We start from the raw sequence: 13,240 nt of genomic DNA on the forward strand, positions 1-13,240 counted from the left end.
GCTGACTTTCCCAAGCAATTGAAAAATAATTGCAGCACATGTTTTACAGCGTGCTGTAAGCAGGAAGTTACTCTGTTTTGAATCAGAATGTTTGCATCATCTTGAGTCCAGTCCAGTTACTTGACTGCTGCTGAACAAAGACACCTTGGAGTGCAGTCCATAGCTCCTTGAAAGTAGAGTCTCAGGTAGATATGCTTTCCTTTATTGGTCAGAGCATTGAGTATGGGGGTTGGGAGGTCATGTTGTGGCTGTATAGGACATTGGTTAGGCCATCGTTGGAATATTCTGTGCAATTCTGGTCTCCTTTCTATCGGAATGATGTTGTGAAACTTGAAAGCGTGCAGAAAAGATTTACAAGGATGTTGCCAGGGTTGGAGGATTTGAGCTACAGGGAGAGGCTGAACAGGCTGGGGCTGTTTTCCCCGGAATGTCGGAGGCTGAGGGGTGACCTCACAGAGGTTTATAAAATCATGAGGGGCATGGATAAGATAAATAGACAAAGTTTTTTCCTGTGGTGGGGAGTCCAGAACTAAAGGGCATAGGTTTAGGGTGAGAGGGGGAAGATGTAAGAGGGATCTAAGGGGCAACATTTTCATGCAAAGGGTGGTGCGTGAATGGAATGAGCTGCCAGAGGAGGTGGTGGAGGCTGGTACAACTGCAACATTTAAAAGTTAGCTGGTTGGGTATATGAATAGGAAGGATTTAGAGGGATTTGGGCCAAGTGCTGGCAAGTGGGACTAGATTAGGTTGGGATATCTGGTCAGCATAGATGAGTTGGGCCAAAGGGTCTGTTTCCGTGTTGTACATCTTTATGATTCTATGACACGATGGTAGGTTTCATGTATTTGAGCCCTCAAAAGTATACTTTATTTTCCCATGTATTGTCTTTTACTGGTTTATAAAGTTCACTTGCAGGTCGTGAGCTGCCTTCTTGAACTGCTGCAGTCCATGTGCTACAGGTAGATCCACAATATCATTAGGGAGGGAATTCCAGGATCCCAGTCTTTGACTTGGTCTTGTAGCCATTGTATTTATATTGCAAGTCCAGTTTCTGGCCAGGATATTCTGGACTTGATATTGAAAAATAATCCAATGATGGTAACACCATTGACTGTAGAGGGGTGATGATTACATTGTCTCTTAGCCTGGTCATAGCCTGGTGGTGCAAATGTTACTTGCCACTTGCCAGCCCAAGCCTGGATATTTTTCAGATCTTATAAAAGCAAATTACTGCGGATACTGGAATCTGAAAACAAAAAGAGAAAATGCTGGAAAATCGCAGCAGGTCTGACAGCATCTGTAAGGAGAGAAAGGAGCTGACGTTTCAAGTATTACTGACCCTTTGTCAAAGCTTTGACAAAGGGTCAGTTATACTCGAAACGTCAGCTCCTTTCTCTCCTTACAGATGCTGCCAGACCTGCTGAGATTTTCCAGCATCTTCTCTTTTTTGTTTTTATTGTCCAGATCTTGGTACATTTGAACATGGACTGCTTCAATGTCTGAGAAGTCACTGAACATTGTGTAATCATTGGCACACATCTCCATTTAAGAACATATGAGGGAGGGAAGGTCATTAATGAAACAGCTGAAGATGCTTGGGCCTACGACACTAATCTGAGGGACTCCTGTAGAGATATCCTGGAGCTGACCTCTTAGGGTAGACTATTAGCACAGGTAACAGTAACCATTCCTCGTGTGAACTTGAAGAGTGTATTGGCAATAATTGTGAGTATCACAACAGAATTCAATCCACCTTCTCTCCCAAATTAAACGCACAGATATACTCAACCAGACAAAGACAAATTTTCCAAAATGCATCATTGGATAGCAAGCAGGAACCTCCCCTCCTCCCTATTTAGGGAGCTTGAGGGCAATGGAAGCATTCCAGTTATTATGTATGACGGTTCATAGAATCTCTACAGTGTGGGCGCAAGTCATTCAGCCTAACAAGCCCAAACCGGCCCTCTGAAAATCCCACCCAGACCCAATTCTTGTAACCCTGCATTTCCCGTGGCTAATCTACCCAGCCTGCACATCTCTGGACACTATGGGTAGATTAGCATGGTCAATCCACCTATAGAGGTGGATATCTACACTATATCTGCACTATAGAGGTGTACAAGATGATTAGGGGTTTAGATAAGGTTGACCATGAGAACCTTTTTTCCACGTATGGAGTCAGCTATTACGAAGGGGCATAGCTTTAGATTAAGGGGTGGTAGGTATAGGACAGATGTTCGGGGTAGATTTTTTACTCAGCGAGTCGTGAGTACATGGAATGTTCTGCCAGTAGCAGTGGTGGACTCTCCCTCTTTATGGGCATTTAAACGGGCATTGAATAGGCATATGGAGGATAGTGGGCTAGTGTAGGTTAGGTGGGCTTGGATCAGCGCAACATCGAGGGCCAAAGGGCCTGTACTGCGCTGTATTGTTCTATGTTCTATGTTCTATGGGCAGATTAGTATGGTCAATCCACCCAGCCTGCATATCTCTGGACAGTATGAACAGATTAGCATGGTCAATCTACCTAGCCTGCATATCTCTGGACAGAATGGGCAGATTAGTATGGTCAATCCACCTAGCCTGCACATCTCTGGACAGTATAGACAGATTAGTATGGTCAATCCACCTAGCCTGCACATCTCTGGATACTACGAGCAGATTAGCATGGTCAATCCACCTAGCCTGCAATATCTTTGGATTGTGGGAGGAAACTGGAGGACCCGGAGAAACCTATGCAGAGCATGTGCAAACTCCACAGGCAGCTTCCCAAGGGTGAAATCGAGCCTGGGTCCTTGTCACTGTGCGGCAATAGTGCTATGCAGACAATGCATGGAATAAATGTTACACCTGAGCCGTTCTGCTTAGTTAGTACTAGTGGTACATTGCCGTTAATCACCTGTAGATTAGGGGAGCTGCTGCAGTAGCTTTGCGCAAAGTTTACAACCTCTCAAGAGTTGTGTGGAGCATGAAGATTATGTGCAGCCTGCCATTGAGGGAAAGACAGGGGCGGCACAGTGGCTCAGTGATTAGCACTGCTGCCTCACAGCACTGGGGACACGGGTTCGATCCCAGCCTCGAGTGACTGTCTGTGTAGAGTTTGCATATTCTCCCTGTGTCTGCATGGGTTTCCTCCAGGTACTCCAGTTTTCTCCCAAAATTCAGGTTAGTTGAATTGACCATGCTAAATTGCCCATAGTGTTTAGAGATGTGTAGCTTAGATGCATTAGTCAGGGGAATGGGTTTGGGTGGTTTACTCTTCAGCGGGTCATCGTGGACTTGTTGGGCCGAAGGGCCTGTTTCCACGTTGTAGGGATTCAATGATAAGGTCAGATCTCAAGGACTTCATCAGGAAGAGACACTGAGCAGACGTCTGTCAGCAGGATGTCACACAGAATGGGTGGAAATACTTGGTGAGTAATGCTTGGCTTTGCTTTACCTGGTGGTAAACTGACCAATCAGAGTTTGCTTCTGGTGGTATTAATCAAGGAAGGCATTTTGGCCAAAGGACCAAGAAAGGACCCTGCCCTTCTTTAACATCCACCAGAACAGCCAATGAGGAGCCTTGGTTCAACAGCTCATTAGAAATGAGGATATGCTTCTGGATACCATGTGAATGTCTGGGAGGGTGGTGGTGGATCACTGAATTCCCTGAAGTTGCCAGTATTCTGAGAGTCTGAGCTGATGAATTCTGTTCAATGGTGGCAATACACTTTTATAATGACCACCATCCAGAAGATCAGAAAAGAAATTGCAACCACAAAACCTCAAAGCTGCAGAGGAAATTAAATGACCATCCAAGTGGGAAGTTACACTAAACTGGGCAGTTAGCTTTCAACCTTTGCTGGATACCTTCATTTTCTTTAAGGCCTTCCCTTAAAACCCTCACCTTCAACTGCGTTTTCCATCGTCCAGCCTAATACTTGATTCTACAGCTTTAGTGCTGATTAAACTTCTGTGAGGCACCATGTGGCATTCTTTGACCTCTAAGTCACTGTATAAATGTATTGTAAGCATGCTTTCAAATCAATTTATATGGAGCAGCTTTAAATAAGAGTAGCTGGGAATTCTGAATTGTCATGTGAACAGAATAGAATATAGGAGCAAGCATAGAAGAGGCTGTGAGCAAAGTCATAATGTGCTTATGATTTGTGTTCATGATTAAACTCCACAACAGCTGACGCTCTTTACAAATTTACCTCCCACTATGCTTTCCTGAGTGACATTTGGGTTGAATATTTGGAGAAGCATTTGGAAAAAGTCCCTGAAGTAAGAGCCTAAGCTGTTTATAATAGGTTGCAGAAATCAGAACCAGGCAGGACTCAGAAGAGCTTGATTCCAGGAATGGCGACCACTGATCCAAGTGTTACAACCAATCAGAGTCAAGCCCTGTAGCAAACGAGACCATGACTATGAAGGGAGTGAAGCCAGGAGTCACTGCTTCTGATATTCCTAAACCCAGGGGCCTCCAATCAGCTGAGTATGTGATCATCAGGCCAGGCATGCACTCCTGGATCATGGTGAGAGGGCCCCTCAGGAATCCAGCATTGAATCAAGCTCATTTTAAAAGTGACCCACTTTCAGAACAGATGCACAACATGTTCTTTTGTCACTAGTACCAGCTTCTGATTTTCTGCTTTCTTTCCTATAACGGGAGGGGTGTGGTGCAGGTGTCAAACTTCTGGATATAAATTAAGGAACCTCACTACAATCCCGCTCCACTTTCTGAAATCAGCGGTGGGTTTACCAGCTGGGCCAGTCCCAGTGTAAACGCCTGGATCACTGATCGACAGATCCACAAGACAAGTCTCGGACCCAGTTGTGCTATATATGTGGCTCACATACTTTAGCAGTGAGGTAGCACACACTGTGACCCCAGAGTTTTATATTATTTCTGTAGTACCATTGCCACATGATTATATCACAGTCCTCTGCAAAAGTTGTGTTTTCTTCACAGGGCTATAGGAAGAGATCAGAGGGAGAAGACCTTCTTGCCTAGCTGCCTTGTTGCCGAGTAACTGATTACACAATCAAATTCATACAGCACTGGGATCGGGGCTTGAACCAACCTGACTCCCCAGTTCTGGTACAAACATCACTATACAAACATCAACAATGTTCTATCAGACCACTGGCCTGCTCTCTCATTAGAATGATATACAACTGACAGTGGTTTAACCTAAAGTGTCAGCATAGGAGAATGATCATAAAGGCTCCTAAAAGGGGAAATAATTCAGAAACAGCAAAGTGCACCATCAGAGTAGTAAAATGGACACAGGTTCTTCCAAGGCCTCAACTAAGAACTTCCAGTGTGGGAATTCCTGAACTCAATCACTCCAATCACAGAAGGTGCCGATCCTCATTCAAGCCACTTCTCTCTGACGGACAGAGGACATGACTGAGATCTTTCCTAATCAACATGCTCAGAGATGTTAGTAAACGCCTCTGGAGCACCTGGGACTTGAATCCAAGTCTCCTGGCTCAGAAGTAGGGACACTACCATTTCACCACAAGAGCCCTAGAGCGTGATTGAATGATTGTGTTAATATAAGCAGCAGATGGTAACACAGGCATCTCTCTGGTACATAGAAAAGCAATGGACTGTACTTGCTTAAATTAGCTTTAATAAAGACACTGGAATCCTGACGATACGGGATTGTTTTCAAGAACATTTTTCTTGTAAATCTAAAAGAGCTGAGCTGTAGGTATGGAGTGGCTTCACATTGATGGAAAAGAATTAGTTGGACATTCTAATTGTGCTATAAATCATAATAGCGAGTGGAATCTTTCGGTGTCTCATGTGCAGGCAATAAAGCCTTTCTTTCAAATATTATTTAAAAATTTCTGGTTGTTAGCTTTATTTGTTTCAATTATTTGGTTTTCTACAATTTTTCCTGATTATTTTTCCCCACTTTGTGACATCTTGCACCAATGGTATGTTCATCATTTTGTCAGAAGGTTTTGATAACAACTACATTCCAGTCCAGAACATGAGCCCACGATCAAGGCAACACTCAAGCGGGCGAAGGGTACAATGTTAGATGTGCTGTCTCCCTGATACGGTCCAACTAATGCCATGCTGTACTCAAATTAAGATCATCCAAAAGTCTGATATCCATACTCGAATTCACATTCGGTCTATTCACCCTTGTGGTCAATGCCTAATGTTGCTCCTTAAGCAACATCTCAATTTTAAAATTCTCATCCATGCATTCAAATTCCTCACTCCACATGTCCCTATCTCTGTAATGTCCTTCAACCTTATAAACCTTTGAGATATCTGTGTTCCTTCAATCTAGTCTCCTACTCAACCTCAGTTGTAATTATTTCATCATTGATGCCCAAGACCCCAAGGTCCTTAATTTCCTCTCTAAATCTCCCAACTTGTTTGGTTTGGTGCAGCTCCAACAAAACTCAGAAAGCTCAATGTCATTCAAGACAAAGTAGCCTGCTTTATTGTCACTTATCCACCACTTTCATTCCTTTTAGGACTGATACACTGATGCTTCTAGAAGCTACCAAGGCTCCTTCAACAGCACTTTTCAATGTTCCAAACTCTACCACCTAGAAGGGCAGAGGCAGCAGATACATGGGATCACCAATACCTACAAGTTTCCAACAAACCACTCACCTTGACTTGAAAATATACTGTTGTTCCTTCACCATCGCTGGGTCAATATCCTAAGACTCCCTTTCTAACAGCATCTAGAGGTCCCTACAGCCTAGTTCAAGAAGGCAGCTCATCACCACTTTCTCAAAGAGCAATTAGGGATGGACAATAAATGCTGGACGAACCAGCGACATCAATTTCCCATGAAGGAATTAAAAGGCCTCCCACTTTCTCCTCCTTTTGTAATATTTGCAGCACACTGGTAGATCATTCAGCACAACATCTGAAAGCCATCAACCTTTCTTTCAATTTCTTTCTCCCTTGTGTTTATCTGGCCTCCACTAAAGTGTAACTGTTTGCTTCAATTGTGCCCTCTTACTCATTTTCACCCTTCTCGGGTGGAAGATTTTTTGTTTGAATTCCAAAACTTTATTCATTAATTTATTAGTGATGCACAATAACAAAACAAATTGATACGGTTTGGGTAAAAGATTACACAATTGTTGCAATCAAGTTGATCTTTTTTATGCCGATGGGCAGAGCAGTGCCTGTCTAAATGGACAACATTGCTCAAAGCGTTTGCAGTTTCCTTTGTAATGCATTGGCAGTTGTGCCTTTAACTTCTAAAGCAGTAAGCTCTAGAATTCTAGAAAGTTCTGAAGGAACTCAGCAGGTCTGCTGGCGTCTGTGGACAGAAGAGGAGATTTAACATTTTGAGTGCAATTACCATTCATCAGAAGCTTCATCGTTCCTTCCCTAAACCTCCCTCTACTTCTCAATATCTTTCTGTCCCTTCAAGGTGCAACTTTGACCAGTGATCAAACTGACCTTTGAGCTTTGCCTAAATCTCTTCCTGTCTGGCTCACTGCCTACTCTTTTTTGTCCAATAACACTCCTGTCAAGGGCCTTAGAATATTTTATTATGTTAACAATGCCATACAAGTAAGTGTTGTAGTTGTTGTGAGCAGAGTGCAAAACCATGCAAACACACAAAGGAACAAGGAACTGTGATTAGAAAGCTGTCTCATGGTCAATTTACAAATAGTTAAGTGTATCTGTACGCAACAATAACATTCACGCCACACAAATGCCAGGCAATAACTATCTCCAGTAAGAGAGATTGTAATCACCACTTCTTGACATTCAAAGTTAACATCACTGAATCACCCATATCAACATCGTGGGGGTTATCATTATCCAGAAACTCAACTGGACACATAAACACAGTGGCTTCAAAACCAGGCCAGAGGTGAAGAATTAGAAGTGGCGAGTAATTCACCTCCTATTTCCCCAAAGCCTGTCCACCATCTACAGGGCACAAGTCAGGAGTGTGATGGAATACTCCCCACTTGCCTGAATGAGTGCAGCTCCAACAAGAGATTAACACAATCCAAGACAAAGCAGCCCACTTGATTAGCACCACATCCACAAACACCCACTCCCTCCACAACTGATGCTCAGTAGCAGCAGTGTGTACTATCTACAAGATGCACTGAGGAAATTCACCAGAGATCCCTCAGGCAGCACCTTCCAAACCCACAAACACTCCCCGCTGGAAGAGACATAGATCCATGGGAACACCCGAGTTCCCCTCCAAGCGACTCACCATCCTGATGTGCAAATATGTCACTGTTCGTCGCTGTCACTAGTTCTGGAATGCTCTCTCTAATGGTATTGTGGGTCAACCTAGCAAATGCACAAAGCTCACCACCACCTTCTGAAAGCAACCAGGGATAGGCAATAAATGCTGGCCAGCCAGCAACACCCAAATTCCATGAGTGAATTTTTTTAAAATTACATCATATTTCATATTAAAATTAGATCAATACATGCATTTTCGCAATGTAATAACTCCGAGCAGGAGTAGGCCATTTGGCCCCTCGAGCCTGATCCTCCATTCAATAAGATCATGGCTGATCTTTTCATGGTCTCAGCTCCACTGATCTGCCCGCTCACCATTATCCTTAATTCATTTACTGTTCAAAACATTATCTATCTTAGCTTTAAAAACATATACTGAGGAAGCCTCAACTTCTTTACTGGGCAGGAAATTCCATAGATTCACAACCCTCTGGGTGAAGAAGTTCCTTCTCAGTTCAACCCTAATCTGCTCTCCCTCTTGTCCGAGTTTTACCCAACAGTAGAAACATCCTCTCTACTTCTCTCTTATCTGTTATCTTCATGATTTTATATGTTTCTATAAGATACCCCTCGTTTTTCCAAATTACAATGAATATAATCCCAGTCTCTCCTCATAAGCCAACCCCCTCAACTCCAGAATCAACCTAGTGAACCTCCTCCGCACCTCCTGTAGTGCCAGTACCTCCTTTCTCAGTGGTTAGCACTGCTGCCTCACAGCGCCAGAGACTCGGGTTCAATTCTCGCCTCGGGCAACTGTCTGTGTGGAGTTTGCACATTCTCCCCATGTCTGCGTAGGTTTCCTCTGGGTGCTCCGGTAACCTCCCAAAGTCCAAAGATGTGCAGGTTAGGTGAATTGGCCTTGCCTGTAGTGTTAGGCAAAAGGGTAAATGTAGGGGAATGGGTCTGGATGTGTTGCACTTCAGAGGGTTGGTATGAACTTGTTGGGCCAAAGGGCCCTGTTTCCACACTATAAGTCATCTAATCATGTCAAAAATTAAAATGGTTATAAGATTTTTTATTTTGGGCAGTACGGTGGCTCAGTGGTTAGCACTGTTGCCTCACAGCACCAGGGTCCTGGGGTCAATTCCAACCTCGGGTGACTGTGTGGAGTTTGCACCTTCTCCCTGTGTCTGCGTGGGTTTCCTCTGGATGCTCGGTTTCCTCCCACATTCCAAAGATGTGCAGGTTAGGTGCATTGGCCATGCTTAAATTGTCAATTAGGTGTGTTAGTCAGAGGGAAAAGGGGTTTGGTAAGGTTACTGTTCGGAGGGTCGGTGTGGACCTGTTGGGCCGAAGGGCCTGTTTCCACACTGTAGGGAATCTAATCTAAAGGAGACCAAAACTGCACGCAGGTAGGGCCTCACCAACACCCTATACAGCTGCAGCATAACTTCTCTGCTTTTAAACTCAATCCCTTTAACAATGAAGGACAAAATTCGATTTGCCTTCTTAATTAATCTTCTGTGATTCACATGGACAGCCAGGTCCCTCTGCACAGCGGCATGCTGCAATTTCTTACCAGTCATGTAATAGTCCTTTTTGGTGTTATTCATACTGAAATGGATGACTTCATATTTATAATATTGTACTCCATCTGCCAGACCTTTGCCTTCTCACTTAAACTATCTATGTCCCTTTGCAATGTTTCACAGTCACACTTTGCTCTGCCACTCATCTCCGTGTCATCCACAAACTTTGACAAACTACACGTGGTCCCCAACTCCAAATCATCTATGTAAATTGTGAATAATTGCAGTGCCAACACTGATCCCTGGGACACACCACTAGTCACTGATTGCCAACCAGAATAGCACTCATTTATCCCCACTCTTTGCTTCCTGTTAGCTAACCAATCCTCTGTCCATATTAATACATTACCTGTAACATCATGCATTGTTATCTTAGACAGCAGCCTTTTGTGTGGCACCTTATTGAATGCCTTTTGGAAATCTAGATACACCACATCTACTGAGTTCCTGTTGTCCACTGTGTCTGTAATGTCTTCATAGAAACCCAGAAGATTAGTTAAGCATGACCTGCCCTTCATGAATCCATGCTGCATCTGCTCAATGAGTCAATTTCTATCGAGATACCTTGCTATTTCTTCCTTGATAATAGACTCAAGCCTTTTCCCCACTACAGAAGTTAAGCTAACTGGTTTATAATTTCCCATCTTTTGTCTACCTCTCTTTTTAAAACAATGGTGTCACATTTGCTGTTTTCGATCTGCTGGAACTGCCCCAGAGTCAAGTGAACTTTGGAAAATTACCATAAATGCACTTGTTATTTCTCCTGCCATCTCGTTTAGTACCTTGAGATGCATTCCATCAGGGCCAGGAGAATTGTCTACCCTTAGCTCCACTAGCTTGCCCAACACAACTTCTTCGTGATAATGATTGTTCCCAGGTCCTCACCTACCTTTGTCTCTTTGTCAATTACTGGTGTGTTATTGGCATCTCCACTGTGAAGACTGACACAAAATACCTGTTCAATGCCTCGAACATTTCCTTATATCCTATTAATAAATCGCCCTTCTCTTCCTCTAAGGGATGAACGTTTACTTTAGCCACTCTTTTTGTTTGTTTAATATATTTACAGAAACTTTTGCTACCTGTCTTTATATTCTGAGCTCATTGTTTCTCATATGTGTGGAAGTAGGCCATTCAGCCCATCAGATGAGCCCAAAGAGCATCTCACCTAGACCCACCCATCCCTGTAACTCTGCATGGGGTTTTTACCACAGCTAACCCATGTAGCCTCCAAATCCCTGAACACTCCGGGGCAGCTTTCTCTTAGCATGGCCAATCCACCTAAACTTTTCAGAGTCCGCCTTTTATAACCATTGGTACAATATGGTAAACTTCAGATCGGTAAAGTTTATTTTGGGTTCCCCAATTCTGTTCAATAACGGCGTGTGTTGTTGTGCTTTGTTCCAGGACACTCATCTATTGCTGCAACAGCAAATACAAGAAGGCCAAAATGTCCTCGTTCTCCATTAGGGGAAGAAGTTTGGAGAAATCTGACCGAGGGAGGAACCTCTTGTGGCTGCCCAGTCACAGTCCGGGAGCAGGGAGCAGGATGGAAGGAAGCAAACAGGAGGCAGCTAGACCCAGCAAAGGTCTGGAGCTGTGCGTGTGAACTCAACAGGGGGACCTGGGAGAGACCAAGACTCAAAGATATTACCTTCCCCACTCCCTTCTCTGCTTCCCGGGCCAGGGCAAAGGGAAACGGTTTGACTCTTGGTGACTCATTTTGAACTGCAGGGATGAGCGGCCTTCTGTCCTGCTGAAACTCTGACTAGATAGGAGCCACACTTTGACAGAGCGCTGCAGTTATTGTTTTGCACAGAATGTGATGCCTGTGTTTACCAAGGGAGGGCCAGTATTGAGAGAGAGAAAAGAAACAAAACGCTGGAGGAAAAAATATTGAAAAGAATCAAGTGGGATGTCTTGGGCAAGAAACTTTGTTTGGAAAAGATCAGGAGCCTGCCCAAGCTTGCTTGCTTTCTGTATTTCAAAACGCCTTTTGTGAACACTGGGAAGACAAGAATGCAATGTCGAGAGACTCTTTAACTGAATTTCACTCGCCCTGCCTTTTAGCACACCTCCTTGCAGTTCGTTATGCCAAAATATATTAGTCCATACTCTGGGAGTCACTGGTTCTGTGGGCTGCACCCATGCATTTCAGAGACTGAAATTTTTCGACAGCACTTTCTGTAAAATTAGATGCAACAGTACTTTGTGTACACGTGGAATTAATAAAATCTATAAGGCACATATCATGCAACATGGGGGTGTTGTACAAACATGTAAGTCAGTGTAGGCGACTGTCAACAGCTCTAGGCCAACACAACAGGGGAAAGAAACTCAACATTGAACTCTGGTGTGCTGTCTGCTGTATTTTTCTTTTTGCAGTGCCTGGGTCAAAAGTGAGACCTGAGGGCTTTACGAAGCTAATAGCCCTGGGTGCCAAATGGACACTTTAATGTCAGTACAAGTGGGGGGATTATTTCATTTCCTGCATTGGGGCCTCCAGTCACTTGCAGAAGAAACCACTGGAGAAAGCCCTCAAACAAACCTAGAGCTGTCAAGAAGTCAGATTTATTGTGTTGAAGACACCAGCATAGTGTCTCGGTAATGAAGCGAGCTGCAGTAGTCAGATACATTTCACCCCCTCTTACATTTCAGTAACTGTTCCACTTCCGTTAACCTTTGCTGCTGCTTTAAATCTAATACTTGCACATAGTAAGGAGTTTGCCGCAAATACTTGCACGATTCTTAATTAGAACACTGGTAAACTCATTCTTTTTCTCTCAAAGTGAAAGGAACCTACGATAAGGATTTTGAAAGCATCTATTAATAGGGTTCTTGTTGGAGTCTGTCTGACCAAGTGAAATTCGTGTGATGTTTACCAAGGGTTTGCAGACTCTTAGAGAAGTACTTATGAAACCTGCAGGACTCCAGGACTAAAGAAGCTCATTGAGCTCTTACTTTCTAATCAGGACACCTATCGTGCTGTGGAGGAGAAAGTGAGGACTGCAGATGCTGGAGATCAGAGCTGAAAAATGTGTTGCTGGAAAAGCGCAGCAGGTCAGGCAGCATCCAAGGAGCAGGAGAATCAATGTTTCGGGCATAAGCCCTTCTTCAGGAATGAGGAAGCTGTGCCAAGCAGGCTAAGATAAAAGGTAGGGAGGAGGGACTTGGGGCAGGGGCATTGGGAATGAGATAGGTGGAAGGAGGTTCCTAGGCGGAACCCTCCAACCACAAGGGATGAATGCAGATTTCTCTAGCCTCCTCATTTCCCCTCCCCCCACCTTATCTCAGTCACAACCCTCGGACTCAGCACCGCCTTCTTGACCTGCAATCTTCTTCCCGACCTCTCCGCCCCCACCCCCTCTCCGGCCTATCACCCTCACCTTAACCTCCTTCCACCTATCGCATTCCCAATGCCCCTCCCCCAAGTCCCTCCTCCCTACCTTTTACCTTATCC

The 13,240-nt window shown here is 44.1% G+C and overlaps 1 protein-coding gene across 1 annotated transcript in view; it reads left to right on the forward strand.

Annotated features, from left to right (window-relative positions):
- The window catches only part of LOC140480094 (uncharacterized), a 265,170-nt gene extending 252,338 nt beyond the window's left edge, over positions 1-12,832 (forward strand). The window contains exon 5 of the mRNA XM_072574734.1: positions 11,188-12,832. Coding sequence (XP_072430835.1) covers positions 11,188-11,389 — 202 coding nt within the window. The 3' untranslated portion in view covers positions 11,390-12,832. The remainder of the gene's footprint in view (positions 1-11,187) is intronic.
- Positions 12,833-13,240: the final 408 nt, after the last annotated feature.

Source organism: Chiloscyllium punctatum, chromosome 7, assembly GCF_047496795.1.
Source record: "Chiloscyllium punctatum isolate Juve2018m chromosome 7, sChiPun1.3, whole genome shotgun sequence".
Taxonomy (NCBI): Eukaryota; Metazoa; Chordata; class Chondrichthyes; order Orectolobiformes; family Hemiscylliidae; genus Chiloscyllium; species Chiloscyllium punctatum.